The following is a 17,882-nucleotide window of genomic DNA, read 5'->3' as shown; positions in this document are numbered from 1 at the left end:
TAATAAGATGAAATGCCTTTGATTCCACCCAATCTAATAGTTGGACAGAAGAAGAGCCACCCCAGATATGAGAGTAGTACTCCAAGTTAGGACGAATGAATCCCTTATATACTTGGAGCAACTGCTCAGGAGTGAAGTAGCTGTGGCATCTGTACAGCATTCCCAACTTTCAGGAGGCAGCTTTAGTTATACTAAGGATGTGTGATTTCCAGGACATATTGGAGGAAATGGTGAGGCCTAGCATATTTATTTCAGAACTCGGGAGGATGATAGCGTCCTGAAATGTAATTGGTGGAAGATCGTCTAATTTACAAAGTGTAATTGGTAAATAATGAGTTTTATTACTGTTGAACTTAACCAAGTTTGTACCTCCCCATCTGTGTTTTTCTGGCTAACGAAACTGTTTCAATTCAATTCAATTCAAGGTGAGGTTTTCAAAGATTTGTTTATGTTTTTAAGTATTTTATCCCTCATTTCCCTCTACTTCAAAGTCATGCAAACTTTGAACAACAAATATTGTGGGTAATTTTATTGGTTAAAATACTCAAAAAATAAAAATTTCCAACGGAAACTTGTAGAATAATTTTTTTATCTTTTGCCCTATATAAGACTCCATATATAATTAGGTTGTTGGCATCTAAATATTAACTGATAATATTAGGTCATTTCCAAGGGAAACGTCATAGAAGAAGAGTGTCTTAAAATTCTTTAATTCATCAGAATAACACATTGCTCGACTCAAGAGTCATATTAGTTGAAAATGCAACTTTACCAGAATTTGTATAGCTCTCGGACATGAACTGGGTACCTTGGTCAGAATATATGGAGGACATCCAAACAAGGAGAAAAATTTTTGGAAGCACAAGATCACTGTCTAAGCAGACATGTCTGCACAAGAGTATGCAAAAAGGAAGTGGGAGTAGCTACTCATCAGTCATAACTAGAAGGTTACTTGTTCATAGATAAAGTCCATTGATTTCCTAGTTAAGGGTGAGATAGCCTGGATGAGATGATGGGGTGGTGGTCTGAAGAAGTGAGGCTTCAGCTCAGTGCAAATAACACACTGGAAGTATATTATCTTCACTTCTTCCAGTGTGAAAACCAAATTTTTCGATGGAGCAAAGTGAAACAGTCAAGTAATGTCTGGGGGTTAATACAGTATTGATGAGATACCCATCGCTGTCTAATTTATTTTGACGGATCTTTTCGTACTATATTTTCATCGTCAAGTTCTGATATCATATTCATTTCTTGGGTAAATGCTTCGTTTGGTAGATATTTAACCCCCTAGACTCACACTAGCGGCATTACTTCGTCTTTCGTAGCGATAAATCGGTAAGGAGGCCTAATCGATGCTAGATTTTGTCCTCCACTCAGTGTATGCTTATGAGCCTCTCAGTCTGAGCATCTGTAGCGTGGTGTATGTGACCAGTTGTCTAATTTCTCGTTGTGTTTGTCTATTTTCTCTTTGTTAGGCTCACATACATACGTAGGCCTACATGTAGGAGATCTTGAAGGTCAGACAACACCACGCTCTTAAGCAGAGAAGAGCGTGGTGTTGTCTGACCTTCGAATCGAATCGATGGGTGAAGAAAAGTGTGAAGAGATCTTGATGCTGGTGCGTAGATTGGTGGTACGGGAACTGGACTTGAAGAATGATGGTGGAGTTTGGAGGGACTTGGGGTTGGTGGATATGATGAAGATGATAATGAAGTAAAGTGGCAAATGACTTTTCCCTGGGAGAGTTGAGGAGAGAGAGAAGGAAAGCATAGAAGGGGAAGTAATGTAGTAGGGGTGATAGCAGGTGGGCTGTCCACCTACAGTAGCTGAGTCGAGGTGATTGGTTGGGGTGGTGGCCACGCACAGCAGACGCCTGCCCGCTCAAAGGAGGCAGGTGGAGGGGGGAGGGGGTAAGTTAGCTAGGCATTCATTAGTGTAATGGGTGTTTATTTATGTTTGTTAGATGGTGGTGTTATTTGTTCACATATATGTATAAAGTGGGTCTTGTTCTTCTATGTTAGCATGGAGGCGCTTGGGCCACCAGCTGTGTGTTTTAGAAGTTACTTCTTAATTTAACTGGGAGAATATTGGGTCCTCCAACTCTTCAAGTTTGCTCCATATTCTCTGGGCTTGGCTGTGTGTTCGTGTATTCAGTGGTTCGATATCGCATAATTCGTGAAGTTCTTGTATTTTGGTGGTGTCTGGGGGGAGTTGCTTTGATGCTCTACGGATAGCTTTGTTTTGTACTGATTGAAGTTTAAGTTGGCTGGTTTTGCTGATCGTGCTGAGTGGTATTGGTGGATACTCCAGGTGGGGGCGGACAAGTGCTTTGAATAGGTGTACGTAGTTGAATTTTGGTGCCCATTTTGCTAAATCTTCGTAGTTTTGTGAGTTGTGATTGGGCAAGCGTTTTGCGTTGTGTTATGTGTTTTGCTATGCCTGTTCTTGTTATTGTGAGTCCCAGAATTTTGCCTTCTTTGGAGTATTGTATAGGTACGTTGTTGACTGTGATTGGTGCTGGGTTTATTTTAGCAATGTTTATGATCTTTAGTTTCTGTGTATTGGTTTGTATTTACCACTTTTTTTCATATTCGTTGATTTGCTTGATGACATGGGCTGTTTTTCGTGCTATCAAATGTTTGCCCTTGCCTGGATGTCGGATGATTTGGGTGACGTCATCAGCATAAACTATGTAGTCTTCGTGTGTAGGAGGTGGCATGTCCGCCGTGTATATTTTGTAGAGTGTTGGCGAGAGGTTACTTCCCTGTGGTACTCTGCTGTATAACTTGATGCTTGAGCCTATCTGGTTACCAATGATAATTTTGGCCTCTCCGTTGTCAAGGAAGTTACAAATAAAGGAAGTAAAGTTGTTGGGAAGTTCTTGGGTGGTAATTTTGTATTTGAGCCCTAACTGCCAGACCTTGTCGAATGCCTTTGCTACTTTCCTTAATACTACGTTACATTGATCTCTGTTGTGCATTGTGTTTGCTATGTTTTCGTAAATTAGGACTAAGGCTGTATGGGCTCCTCTGTGTTTTCTAAATCCGTGCTGCCTGGGGTTGTATTTCTCTTCAAGTTCGAGGTGTATTCTCAGTTGGTGGTTATTGAGTTTTTCTAAGACTTTCCCGGTGTTTCTAGAAGAGAGATTGGTCTGTAATTTGATACTTGAGTGGGGGATTTACCTTGTTTTGGTATAAGTCTGATGCTTGCTGTTTTAAATTTTCTTGGGAAGTAACCAGAGGCAAGTAATGCATTAAAAATATTTCCGAGTTGGAGTATCATGTTGATTGGTAGATAATGGAGTATGGGTTTGTTTATTTTACTGATGCCCGGAGCCATGTTCTTGAAACTGTTTATTGTTTTGTGTATTTCCTCTGCAGTGATTGGTTTGAGCAATGTGAAAAAATCGTCAAGAGCGTTTATGTCTATGTTGGGACTTGGTTGCCAGATGTGGGTTGTGTGTGTCATGTGATTGGTTACTTGTCGCTCGGTGATCATACAGAAGTTCAGGTTGTCTTCCTGGCTTATTTGAAATATTTTGCTCCATTATTTCCGGAATTTAGGTTCTTGTTCTTTGGGTTCAGTTAATTTGATTTGGTTGCTGTTTAGAATGTAGTTTGATTCGTTGCTGTAGATTCCTATTAGGTGTTTAATTTTCCACCAGAATTCTTTCAGGTTGTGGTAAATTGCTTCTGTGTCTGTTATTAGTTTCTCCCAGTTATTCACGTATGCTTCTTTGGACATGTTTCTTAGTTGTTCGTGTATGGTGTTATATTATCTTCTGTATTCTGGCGTCCATCCTTGTTCTCTGATTAATTTTAATAAATTACTGAATTGTGTCTGTAGAATTCTTGATTGATGTGAGTATTGAGGGTGTGGTAAAGTACAGTGAGTGGTCTTGGGTATGTGGTGTTCCATGCTTGGCTCACGTTTTCGTACCATGTCTCCAGTGTGTTGTCTATTTGGGAAGTGTGTTTGTTGTTTAGTTGGGTGATTTGGTGATTGTTTAACTCCTTTTGGAATTCCTCCCAGTTGGACCGGCTGTAGCTGTATCTCATCCTGGCAGGGATCTGTATTGGCAACGTGGAGAGTGTGGCTACGATAGGGAGATGGTCACTGGTGGTTATTGGGCCGGGTTCTATTTGCAGGTTAAGATGGTGAAGCTGGTTTGTCAGTACTATGTCTGGATGTCCGATTTGACCTGCTCTGATGTACAGTATGTGGGGAATTCCTGGCCAAGGTGTATTGTGTTTAAAATCTGCCCTATGACGTTGTTATCTTGGTGCCCCAAGATGCGGTGTCATGCATTTAGGTCACCCAGAAAATATGCTGGTATATTTCGTCTCATCAGTTTGAGCATGTCTGCTAGTGGGAATATGGGTCTTCTCGGATCTCGGAGGGAGGTAACAGGTGCCGATTATAATAGGTCCTGTTGGGCAGTTAATTTCGTATGCCAGAAAGTTTTCTTGAAATGAGTCGTGTATCTTGTGTTGTATGTTTCGTTTGATGGCTATGGCAATTCCATCATGTTGTGTGTCTTGACTTTTTTTTGGTAGACTGTGTAGTTAAATATTTTTAGTTTTTCTGAGTTTTTCTCACCATGCGAATTACCATTTTAATTACCTGTAGAAGAGAGAGTGAAGCAACATTGTGGCAAAGAGAAAGGGAAGAGAGATTATTTACTAAAGGAGGAGATGCCTTTGATTCCACCCAATCTAACAGTTGGGCAGAAGAAGAAGAATCCATTCAATGGTTTGAGTCGATTAGGATCAGGCTGGAGATTACCATTGGAGATGGTGTAACCCAGGTAGTTGATCTCATTTTAATGATACAAACACTTCTCATTGAGGGTGAGTTTATACTTAGAAGCAACCTCCATAAATTGCTTTAAGCTGCAGTTGTGCTCCTCGATATTTTTGCCACAATCATATCAATGTAAACATAAGATCACATGTAGATTAATATAGGATAGGATGTCATTCATTGCTCACTGGAATGTCACTACAGCATTTATGAGTCCAAAAGAAATTTGGGTGAACTGTAAGAATTGTCCAACAGCTTCGAAGGCAGTGTATACTTCTCTTCTTCACGCAGCGAAATTGATTATAAGTACTTTTCTAATCCGATTTGCTGAAGACATGGTACTTTGCTATGTCATGAACAAGACTACTGATCTAGGGCGTAAGGTAGGCATCCAACAGCGTAAAACAATTTACCGTCCTAGAGTAAACAACAGCCATCTGTAACTAGAACTTGAGCTCTCCAGGGATACTGACACTTCTCAGTTACCTTTCCTGCAAGAGATGCTGAATTTTATTCTTAATGAAATTTTAGTCCACTTGAGAGTGCTGATGAGTAGGGGTGATGCTTGGTTTACAGTCGGGAGAAAGGTTAGCAGAGAGGGAGGACTTGGATTCATATTAGCAACACCACACCCACTCTCGGCTTAGAATGACATCCCTACAAATCACATTATATTGTATACAGATTCATCAAATTCCTTAAAATCTTGGCCTAAAATAATATCAGTATAGTTCAGCAGTTGGGAAGTACAGAGAGTTTGAACCTTTGGTAACAATTATCAAGAAAAAACAAATTTACATCACCGTAACCAAAAACCGCAGCAGCCAATGGAGATGCGGCCTTAATTATACAGTAGTCTCTTTATAGAGAAATACATCAAGATCAAGCTTTTGAACAATTATATTGTTAACAAAACTTTCCTTGACAAGTGACAGTCATGGAAGACAGGTATGTAATTAACCCAGAAGGAGTTGCAAACATTTACAGTGGGGTATGCTATAACGAACGGATCCTACTACGAATATTCCTATAACGAACGGTTTTACCTATAAAATTGAGAATGCAATAACGAACGAAACTCCTACAACGAACATTATTTATATATTTATTTATTTTTTTATTTATTTATTTTTTTTTATTTATTTTTTTTTTTTTTTATTAATTTATTTTTTTTATTACAAGTATTAATGATGTTCTTTATTTCAGGGGTTTAGATGCATATTTATGCACTTTTTTACAATTTTTACAATTTTATATTATATTTTTCAGTGTTAAGTGGTTATATTTGGGGGCCTGGAACGTATTAATCCTATAACGAACGAATGCTATAACGAACAAGGTTTTAGAACCAATTAGATTCGTTATAGCATACCCCACTGTACTTGAAACTTTCATAGTTGGATTCTTGTCTTCCAGTATCCTTGGACCTACATACACTGGCTAAATGTCCCTTCTTCCTAAACTTATGGCAGAAAGAATTCCTTATGGGACAGACATACCGTAACAGGGATGGGGAAGGTTGACTACAAAATGAGCAGGCATACCTAGAAGCCTTAGCATTTCTAAAGTCTGGACATGAAGGACGAACTGGAATCATCACTGAGGGCGGAGACAGTAGTAGCCGAGAAGCAGTTCATGGGAGTTGTGCATCTCTGAGTTAAGTCGCGTCAAATCTAAGCTGTTGAACTGCTTCTACTGTCAGCGTTTTATAAACATTCGTTGATGGATGTTTGGTGAATTGAGTCCAAAAATGAACACATCTAAAATTACCTCTTGATTATAAGTATCAGCAGACACAGCTTTAAAACTATAGGCTTTAGAAAGGAGTTGCAAGGATTTTAGGAAATGGTCAATAGTTTCCTTTGAATGCTGTTTCCTAGTGGCAAGTTGATGTCTGTGAAAATCTTGTTGGTGGGCTTAACATAATAGCGTTCAAATTAGGGTTTTGTATCAATTACCTCATTATATGTATAGTAGTCACTTATATGAGCATATGCCAGATTCTAAAATAGATATGCTAGGTCTCACCATTTCCTCTAAAATGTTATGGAAGCCACACTTCCAAAACATTGCTAAAGCTGCCTCCCAAAAGCTGGGAATGCTGTGCAAATGCCATAGTGACTTCACTTCAAAGCAATTGCTACAAGTTTATAAGGGATTCATTCGACCTTACTTGGAGTACTGCTCTCATACCTGGGATGGCTCTTCTTCTGTCCAACATTAGATAGGGTGGAATCAAGGCATTTCGTCTAATTAACTCTCATCCTTTAGTTGATAATCTCTCTTCCCTTCTCTTCACTGCGATGTTGCTTCACTCTCTCCTTTACGGGTACTCTAACGGGCAATGTTCGGTGGATTTGGCATCTTGTTTACTGCTGGCAAGGCCATGGGCTTGTAACACACGTCTTGCCCGCGGTGCCCACCGTTTCACTGTGGATGTCAGTCACACTAGAATAACCCGTTACATTACATCCTTCTTTCCTCACTCAACCAAACTGTGGAATGCTCTGCCTTCCTCTGTGTTTCCATACTCTTATAATTTCTCCCACTTCAAAAGGCTGGTTCTCCAGCATCTTCGTGGTGTAGGTTAATATAGTCTTTTTCTCTTTTATTTTTAATTTAATTTCATTTTATTCTTATTCTTTCGCCCCCTAGGCCCCGTTGTGGGTCGATGACCTGTGCCCGGGTGGGCTATTCCCGTAAAAAAAAAGTGTTTTGAATTATCAGGAACCTCTCGACTACAGGAGGTCCCCGACTTACAAACGCCTGCCATTACGAATGGAGTTAAACTTGAAATTTACAGTAGTTTATTTACCTGACGACTTATATTTTACTTTTATTTACTGTATTTTATCATTCTATTTCTTCTTTTGTCTTAAAATAAGTGATTTTAGATCTATATTAGGACTTTAAGCTATGATATAGTGGGATTTCATAACATTGTTTTGTAAGTACTGTGTGCATATAGCATGTGTTCCGACTTATGTACAAATTCGACGTATAAACGTCCTCAAGAACGGAACCTGTTCGTAACCTGGGGACCCCTGTAAAAGCTTCAGTGAAATTGTTGAGTGTATGAAACCAATGATTCCACTGAGCAGGAGTGATGTCCAGTTGTCCATTCAGGGTGTAAAAACTTGTCCATTCTGACAACAATAGCTTTGCTGAATAATCCTTTTATTCAGCAGAAAATTTAGTTATGCAGATCTGCAACAAAGAAAGATAATTAAGCACACATAACTAGGCTTCACCTTACCAGGTAAGTGAGTGTCATTTTTCACATTCAGAGGTGCTGTAGTTTTTATCCTTAATTACAGGGGAGTTGAATATTTTAATGTGTGAAACATTAATATACAGTACTACTCTGGTCTGTGCATTAGGTATGTTGTGTGTACAATTATTGATTCGAATATGCTGTTGATGGAATGTGAATGGATGTAGTGCAGTGTATATAAAGTTGCATGCATCACAATACAGTACAAGTACTGTATATTGTACTGTATATAAAGGTTGATGAGATGTATTGTTATAAGAGGAACAACTAATACAAAATCTGCTGCTGGCCATCCAACCTGGCAAGGGAAAAATTATCATTGCTTTGTTATAGTTTAATATGGAAAGTTTGCAGGCCACTTCTATGTGAAATTGCATGTTATTAGATATAGTATTTATTAAACGTTTTATGTGTGTTGTACAATATGTTGTTAAAATTATACTTGAAGTATTGTACTGTACATTATATTGCATGGTACTGTAGTGTGTTTAATAGTCATTGATAGTTAAAACACTAAAAGATATGTACAGTACAGTACTGTATTGTGTATACAGTAGGTATTTACTCCAAGATTTACTTGAAATTAAATTACACGAGTTTGTTTAGTGTAATTTGTTTTATCTTATAAAAGACTATAATTCATGAGTTAATATTTATGAAAATATGAAAAATATGAAATACAGTATGAACATGATCAGGAATTATAAATACAGTAAATCAGAAATTTAGAGTTTTTCCTCCAGAATTTGTGAAATACTGTATAGCTAATACAATACAGTATTCCTGAGCTAACACATTTGTTATTGTTTTACAGAGGTGCGTCAGGAGGCAGTCAAAGAGGCTCTGGCGCAGTACCAGTCACGCCCAAAGAACCTCCCGCTACCATCCAAACGATCCTCAGTTATGACAGCAAGATCTCCAGACAGACATCACAGAGATTCTGGTAATGTCATGTTTGACTACTGCACCTCATTATGTACAGTCACCCAAATGAATGGGGTCATGATTTCCTGAAACTTTTAATCAGAATGTGGGATCTAGCAACTACCAGACTTACTTATATTTGATTTTAATTTTTCGAGGCGGTTCACAAGTTTTTGAAATATTAACATAAATTAATTAATAAGTGCTAAACCATTTTTTTTTATACAAATATTGTAAGAACAAATCATGCAGTGTAGTTAAAATTTTATTACTCCTGTACTGTATACTGCACTATATTTTTAAGCAAAATAATATATTACATACGAGGTTATCGCTCAGGGATATTCAGGAATATTTGGACATCAAAATGAAAAGGTATACAGCTCCTCCCCGACTTACAACCTATTCGACTTACGACCACCCTCACTTGCGACCTGCCTCAGTTGTACCAAAATTTTGTCAAATTACGTATTTTTGAGTCCCAACTTCAGTGCACAGAGAAAATTTTCTTTTGCAATTCACTTTAAAATGGCTGGCAAGCTTAAAAGTGAGAGTTTTGTAGTGCTGAGAGGAAAAAGAGAAACGCATTTTAGATTTTCTATGTATTATTTAAGCATTTTCGACTTACGACCATTTCAACTTACGACCTGGATTTGGGTCCCTAACCCCGTCGTAAGTCAGGAAGGAGCTGTGTTCATACTCTCCACATTTATGCCATGTCTCCACTGACTATGTAAACAAATATTTTCCACACAGGCCTCGGGGGTTATTCACAAAACCAAATTTTGAGCTTTAGCTAAACTAACTCTTATGTTTAAATATATGTTTTTTGTTATGTTTTCCCTATAGTTTTTATAAGAAAATTAATTGTAACTTATACACTGAAGGTATTGTATTATTTAGCACCCAAGAATAAAATATATAACTATAATGATTCCCATTTCATTACACAGGAAAGTAAGTAAAACATAGCTTACTTTCTAACTTTTATGAGAGTTTTTTCAATTAATAATCATTTTAGAGTAAAAAACGTTTTTTTAGTAATGCCTTTAGATTTTTGGGTGGCTTATTTTACTGTACTAATTCCTGAATTGTATGCTCAAAAGTATTTTATACTTTACTTAAAATGCAATTTTAACTTTTCATTGTCAGAAAAATCTGAAGAATTGGTCTTTTTCATAAAATATATTGCCTTGAAAACATTCAGTTGATCAAGTGACATTTCTAAATCTCTCTCATCAGCCGGGTAGCCTTTATCTTGGTGCGAAATATTTAAATTATCTCGGGGTCAGTCACAGCTCTTGCTGGGGTCAGCAGTAAAGAATTGGTTAACCAGTATTAAATATTTGGTAAAAATGATAAAGGAATTCCATAAAAACACTTTCTTAATAGATTTCCTATACTCGTATTGCAATCATTGAAAAGTGTGGAAATTATTCCACAGTGACTTGGAAAGACATCCAACATTTCCACATCCATGACCAATGCGTATTTGTTTTCCATGTCCCACTAACGAAATTCCACAAAACAGCAACTTTGCTCGCTAGTTGTTCAGCTCACGTCAAGTTGCTAGATACCCCTGTTTAAATGAATTAGTATCTGTTCAGTCTTGAAAACAGTGACAACACTTCAAAGGTCAATTGTAGTACCTCTTGTCAAAATGCTATTATGTTAAAAATGTATCTTCGCTTTCCAGAATAAATTTGGATTCTGTGTATATTGTAAAGTGGATTATAGATATTTTATCTTTCCTGCGTTTTTATCATCAGACTCCGAAGACAGTGATGAAGACAGTGTGACAGCAGAGGGTAGTCTGGGCAGTAGTGGAGGTCACAGTGGGTCACAGGGTACACCAGAAGTGACTCGCACCCCATTACTGCTACCTCCACCACAGGTTCCTGCACATGGTAGTGGGGGAGGAACACCAGCAAGCAGCTCTGGTAGTAGTCATCACACACCACCACCACACCCACTCCCACCCAAACAGCAGCAGCCTTTACCACCCATACCACCACACAGGTACACAATCTGTTTTCTGTCCACGATTCATTGAGTATTATTTAATTATTAAAAAAGTATAATTACTATTATGACGTAGTAAATTTATATTATTTTATATTTACTGTATACAGCTTCATTTTGTAATTGAGTTTATGCAGTTTCATTTATTGGTTTGTGATATAATGTAGATCCCTGGAAAAATGTTTTATTATTATTATCATTATTATTATTATTATTATTATTATTATTATTATTATTATTATTATTATTATTGTTATTATTATTATTATTATTATTTTTATTATTATTATTATTATTATTATTAACCTGACTACTATGCTAGTCCTCCCATAATATGTCAGATGCATAAACAAATATTTTATCAACAACAGCCTCAGTAATGGTGGTGAAGAGGAACGCAGAAGACGAGAGATGACAGAAGTTACAGATCTGATGCGCAATATTACCTCATGTGAGTATTTCCTCTTAAACATACAGATTGATCACTTATTGATTGGGTTTGATCACTTATTGATTGGACTTGATCACTTATTGATTGGGCTGACTTTCTGTTTCAATATTCTGTTCATATAGTGTGCCTACCTTAAAAGGTTCTATGAACTCAATACTGTATACCTATCATTATTTGTTGGGTTTTTATTACTTTTTTATTTTTAGTTAATCTCACAAAAACCCAATCGGGTGGTTATATCCCCTTAATTATCAGTCAGTAGTTGCTTTGCTACCACCACCCCTTAACTCACCAACTTTGTTAATGAGTATAGGTAAATAATTAATAAAAAGGTTCACTGTGTTAAAGTCACTTGATATTATTTTCTCTCAAGTGATGTAAAGTTATCGCAGGATTATGTAAATATCAAATTACACTATTTACATTTATTAACAAAATAAACTAATAAATATATCAAAGGAGATGGGTAGTTACTGTGAAAGGTTTTTAAAGGTGGGCACGCGCCGCAACCGCAACCGTAATTCTGCTGAAATAGTTGCGCCACAACCGCAACCATTTTCAAAAAGTTTCACCGCAAGCGCAACTTAAAAAAAATAAATAAACATATACTAAAATAAAATAAAATTGCCTATTTACAAGTAAAACAAAATATAATTGATACAAAGAAGTTAATATTATCAATACTGTATTTTATTACAAAATTACAAAAACATGTCTCACTGCTACTGGCCTCAGTCTCAGTGGATTGGCTGGACTCCTAGCAAGGCAGACATACATTTGTTGAACTTGAGGAACTGAGTAATTTGGGGAACAGTTACTCAGGTTTTGTATATCAGTACTGCTCTAGTAATTTATATTAAATGACCATTGGTTGTGTATTTGTGTTATATGTGTATTGAGAGTTGAAGAATTAGATTACTGTAACTGTAGCTTTGTTAGAAAGTTTAACCAAAAACTTTGAATGATCAAGTTCAAGTTTATTTTATCTTTAATTTATCATCTGTTAAGCAAGTACCACTGACATTGTTGTTCACAGTAAATTCATGTTCAACAGGCTTTCTGTGGAATAACACAAAGCCTAGGATTGCTTTTGTTGTCCCTGTGGCATGGTGGTAGCGACCTCCATTCACAGGTAGAGGTCCAGGGTTCGATTTCTGACTAGTGAGGCTTTTTTTTTTTTTTTTTTTTTTTTATAATAATGCATATCGAGATTTAGTTATTATTTATATGAAAAAGTAGTTTTATTTTTTGGTCTATTTTCGTCTTAAATACGAAGACAATATGGTGTAAATTGAATTGGGTCCTAAATTAACCAGGGTCTTAAATATGAATTGTCGTTAGTAGAACCATCATTATCGGAGGCTTTCCTGTGCTAGTAATATATCTTACTAATTAATGAATAACAAATAAACATTGTACAGCACTGGTGGTGGCGGAGGGGGAGATTGTGTAAGTGACGAGTAGATGATGCATCAATCGGTTTGTTAGAAGTTCTCGGCTTTTACATTTATTATGACCTGAACCAGGTCGTCATAAGTCGGAAATCTTTTTTACATTATTGTAACTTTCGAGTGAGCGGTTGTTATTTTAAAGGAGAGTTACAAACGTAGTAATTTTGTCAGTATTATTGTATATAGACTCAAATAGATGGACAGAGATTAGAAAAGGGTTAGTTTGCAGGTTGTAAATCGGGGAGGAGCTGTACTGGCTGTAGTACTGCCAGACACTATTGAACAGCTGATATCTTTCCACAAAATTGATTGTACTTACAAATAAACAAAGTGTATTCCTTCTACATTATGTTACATTAATTTTAAATTATGGAGTGAGAATAACAAATAAACAATATACAGCGTCTCCCCGACTTACGACCTACTCGACTTACGACCACCCGCACTTACGACCTGCCTCAGTCGTACCAAAATTTTGTCAAATTACATATTTTCGAGTCCCAACGTCAGTACATAGAGAAAATTTTCGTTTGTAATTCACTTTAAAATGGCTGGCAAGCTTAAAAGTGAGAGTTTTGTGGTGCTGAGAAGAAAAAGAGACACCCATTTTAGATTTTCTATGAATTTTTTAAGCAGTTTCGACTTATGACCATTTCGACTTACGACCTGGATTTGGGTCCCTAACCCCGTCGTAAGTCGGGGAGGAGCTGTACAGTATTGTACAATATTGTACCCTCATGAATGACAGTCAAAGTTGAATGATGAGAGAGGCAGCATGTTGGTGAGATGCAGTGAGTGGGAAGGAGGGAGGAAGGTGGGTAATGAGTGGGAGGCAGTGGATATCCGTCTCTGCATCACTGAAATTATGATTTAGGTGATGATAATAGAGGTAGTGATGGTAACGATGGTGATCATGGAGCTGGTGGGGGGTGACTTAAGTTTCATAATAATAGAACATTCTTTTTGTTAATCGGCAAATGGGTCGTAAAATCTTGTTTTTGTTATATTGGCAATTCGTTCAAAGGATTAACGTTCAACGGGGGACTTACTCTATTCACGCTTATAATTAATTTCGCTTCATATATACTAGTTACAATTACTGTACTGTATATCTAGTATGTACTTAAAACCAGCTTATGTCATAAAAAGTACAGTACTCTGCTTCAGCCCAAACTCTTCACAAATAACATTCATGGAGACCTCAGCATCAATTCTGTCTCATATCCTCAATTGGTAGAGTTCTAAGTATCATTCTTTTCTCCCAGTGATCCTCTGTTGTATTGTTTTGCTTTAATTCCTTTAGAGGACATAATAATATACTACGGATGCACTAAAAAAAAGTGCATGGTGGAGCAGTGATCACAACAACAAACATGCGGGAACTAATTCCTCTCCCAACAGCCGCCTCACACAACCCCCTTAAACCAGAGGTCGTTCAACTTATGGGGGTATCCAACTTACAGAAGTGCGACTTAGAGGGGTCTTATTGTATTACTGTATAGCATTTTCCAGTTGTTGTTGTTGGTAGTATCTGAATGGATTATGTGGCACTGGTATGAACTGACTGAGTACATCAGAATAATTCTGTCAATAAATAAGAATACAGTACTGTACTGTAGTACTGTACAGTAGAAGTCCAAAAATCTGGACTGCTTGGGGATTGGGTTGGTCCGGATTTTCGGATTTTCCGGATTCTCAGGCAGTACAGTGTACTTTTAAAATTCAAATTTAAGGAGGAATAAAGAAGAGATGAACAGGTACATTTTGATAGTTTATTCATTAGCAAATATAGCATGCTTCATTTATCAAAACGAGCAGTTTTAAAGAAAAAGCTGTGAATTCTAGAATTTTATTCTTTGCCTTTTTTATATCATAAATTGTAGACTTTCCAATGCCATATGTTTCCATTAGAACAGTATTGCTCACACCACGTTCTAGTTTCTTAATTATTTCAAGTTTGTCACTCAGTTTCAACGTGTTCTTTTTTCGCTTCACACAACAAAGTTTATCTACTTTAGGAGCCATTATTATGGGCTTGTACTCTGTAAATGGAAAGAGTAGGACTCAAAATTACATACTTTGTCACAGTTTGATTGCTCGTTTTAAAGTGGCATCCGCGTGGTTGCTTGTTGTCACTGTGCACCTGTGGCGCTCACTCATGCGCACATACACACCGAAGGGTCAAGACATACCTGGCGCTCCTCTCGGAGCAGCCAGGTCAACTGTTAAGTTGGCCCATACCAACCCCCTCCCCTGAACCCTCCTCCCCACCGGAATATCAACAAGTTCTCGCCAGAAGTTACAATTTCATTTAGGAAAGGAACGGAATCAGTGTTAAACAGAGGTGAACAGTGGTGAACAGTGCTTAAGTCAGTGAGAACAACTCAACAGTAACAGTCGTACCCAAGTTAACCTTCACACAGTGAGGTCCCAGGTACCCAGTGATAACGGCCCGTGAGACCCAACAGCAACCAGCGATGTGTTAATCCGTCTACAATAGGAAGGCCTAAGACCAAACCTCACTCATATAACACCATCTGTGAGGGAATTACTACACCACATGTCCCTCATAACACCATATGTGAGGGAATTACTACACCATGTCAAGTCCCTCATAACACCATCTGTGAGGGAATTACTACACCACGTGATGCCCCTCATAACACCATCTGTGAGGGATTACTACACCACGTGAGGCCCCTCATAACACCATCTGCGAGGGAATTACTACACCACGCCAGGTCCCTCATAACACCATCTGAGGGAACTACTACACCACGTGAGTTCCTCCTAACACCATCTGGGAGGGAGTTACTACACTATGAGTTTGCTGTTCAACACCTACATTAATCTGTATGTTCACTGTATGTTCCTTTACCTTTCTCTAATGAAGGCTTTTGTTAAACCACCAATGTATGTAATAAGTCATTTATGTCCAATGTATATTTTCAGCCTTCGGGCTGCAGAATTTTTTCAATAAACCGTTAATTATTATTATTATTATTATGAAGCCAGCTAAATTAAAAAAAAATTGAGTTTTCGAAAAGTCCGGATTCTCGGGTGGTCCGCATTTCTGGCATCCGGATTTTTGGACTTTTACTGTATTTCAGATTTTTCTTATTATTCCCCCAATGGGACAGTTGGGCTACATAAGGTCCAATTTATCCAGATTTCACAAATAATTATCCATTTGTCTGCTGCAAACTACTTTGAACACTAAATGTGTTGATTTTTTGTATGGGCATTATTTATCTAGTATACTTCATTCACATTCATCTTTTGTTTCCCTTTCCTAATGCTTTTCATCAAATGAGTCTTCTTTTATATAATTATTGTCTTCCTTGTTTCAAATGTACAGTATGTTCATTACTGTCTTCTTTTTGTTTTCATCATCTTTTCACTTCCATTTGTAGCATTCCTATCATATTTATTCTCCTTACCATCTTTCTCTTATCCACATTTCAGTTTCTCAGCCCCCCGATGTGACCAACAACACTGGTGGGGGCAACATTCGGGCGCCACGTGATGACCGCATCACCCGTTACTCTGGGCCGCCTCCTGGTAGACAGTCTTCTTCAGATGCTGGTGAGCTCACACAAAAAAATGGTTGCTGTATTTGTTGATGTGTAGATATACCTACAAAGATGTGCCTGTTTGTAAAGGAAAAAAAAATCTATCTTTTTTTTCTGCACATGAATATACTGTACTTTAATTCAGTTTGTTGATGTAAGAAACCTCTCCTCCTATTTTATTATTTCCTAAAAGAAAATGACCTCTTTCTATTGCTATACATTAATGTACATATTTCTTGTACAGTCACTCCAAAAGGTATCTTTACGGAAGGGTTCAATGAATTTCAAAATGAACACTGTGGCTCCTGTTGTCTTGGCAGGGTTGTCAAAATCCTTCATCAGTTGTATCATATTGTCTCACATAATCGAAAAGATACCTTTTGGAGTGACTGTACATATAAGATGTTGCATGACTATTAGCATGTATATATTTTTATTTGACTAAAGGCTTTCTATCTTATAAATTAATTTTTATGCTTGATTACTGGTACTGCACTGTAATTAACGTCGCCCATGCTTGCTGCTGTAGTTATAGTTTCTCATATTAAGTAATTCTGTACTCCTCTAACTTCTCTGCAACTTTGTCGTGGCATTAACAAAGTATCTCAGAGTCTCTTTTCTTGGTTCTTGGTGTTGATTTTAAACTGTTGTACAATAATATAGGTATTTTTACATGCAATAAACATTAGAATAGAATTTTCATAACTGCTGTGCGGAAGATTTGTTTCACATCTTTACTTTAAATTGCATTGAAAATAATGTCCAGTGCTTTCATTCCTTCCCACATTCCAAGTAATAGGGTGACCTGGTTTAGCTCTCTTTTACTAACCCCTTGCATTGCTTTTGGGCTGTCTGTTGCCATCTTTGCTCTGGCAGACTCAGATGGATGGCGAGACGCTCTATATCATTTTCCAGAAAATTGGCGCGGAACTGGCCGCTGGAAAGTTTCCAACAAGATTCAGCAGCTCCTAAATACACTAAAGAGACCAAAGAGACGACCATTACCAGAATTTTATTTGGATGATGAAGAAGACCTGGAAATTGCTGCCAACCCAAAAGATCCTAATGCACCCAAGCCAGAGGGCATGGTTATGACACCAGCTCGGGGAGAACAGCTTGTGGTAAGTAGACACCCGATTTTCGTTTTATATTTTGGTTTGGATGGACATTGCAATTTTGTATTTTCACATTTGGTATTTGTAGAAGTACGGAAAAGTCCTGGTGTTTACAGTCATTGTTATACAATACTGTACTGTATCAATAATTATTAATATGTAATGTACTGTAATGAAATTGATCCCTTGATAAAAGTATTTCATAAAAATATGTGAGCTGGAGTGTACTGTGTGAACACTAACTAATATACGAGACAATGTGCAGCAGAG

The 17,882-nt window shown here is 37.4% G+C and overlaps 1 protein-coding gene across 1 annotated transcript in view; it reads left to right on the top strand.

Moving 5' to 3' along the window:
* Positions 1-17,882, top strand: part of LOC121871676 (disco-interacting protein 2-like) — a gene marked incomplete at its 5' end in the record, with an annotated part of 242,037 nt that overhangs the window by 94,016 nt on the left and 130,139 nt on the right. Inside the window, 5 exon segments of the mRNA XM_042374088.1 lie at positions 8,892-9,020; positions 10,771-11,020; positions 11,395-11,474; positions 16,391-16,510; positions 17,374-17,618. Coding sequence (XP_042230022.1) covers positions 8,892-9,020; positions 10,771-11,020; positions 11,395-11,474; positions 16,391-16,510; positions 17,374-17,618 — 824 coding nt within the window.

The sequence above is a fragment of the Homarus americanus genome, unplaced genomic scaffold (assembly GCF_018991925.1).
Source record: "Homarus americanus isolate GMGI-L3 unplaced genomic scaffold, GMGI_Hamer_2.0 scaffold39675, whole genome shotgun sequence".
Taxonomy (NCBI): domain Eukaryota; kingdom Metazoa; phylum Arthropoda; class Malacostraca; order Decapoda; family Nephropidae; genus Homarus; species Homarus americanus.
Note: the sequence above shows the minus strand (reverse complement) of the source record. Positions and strands in the feature narration are given on the sequence as shown.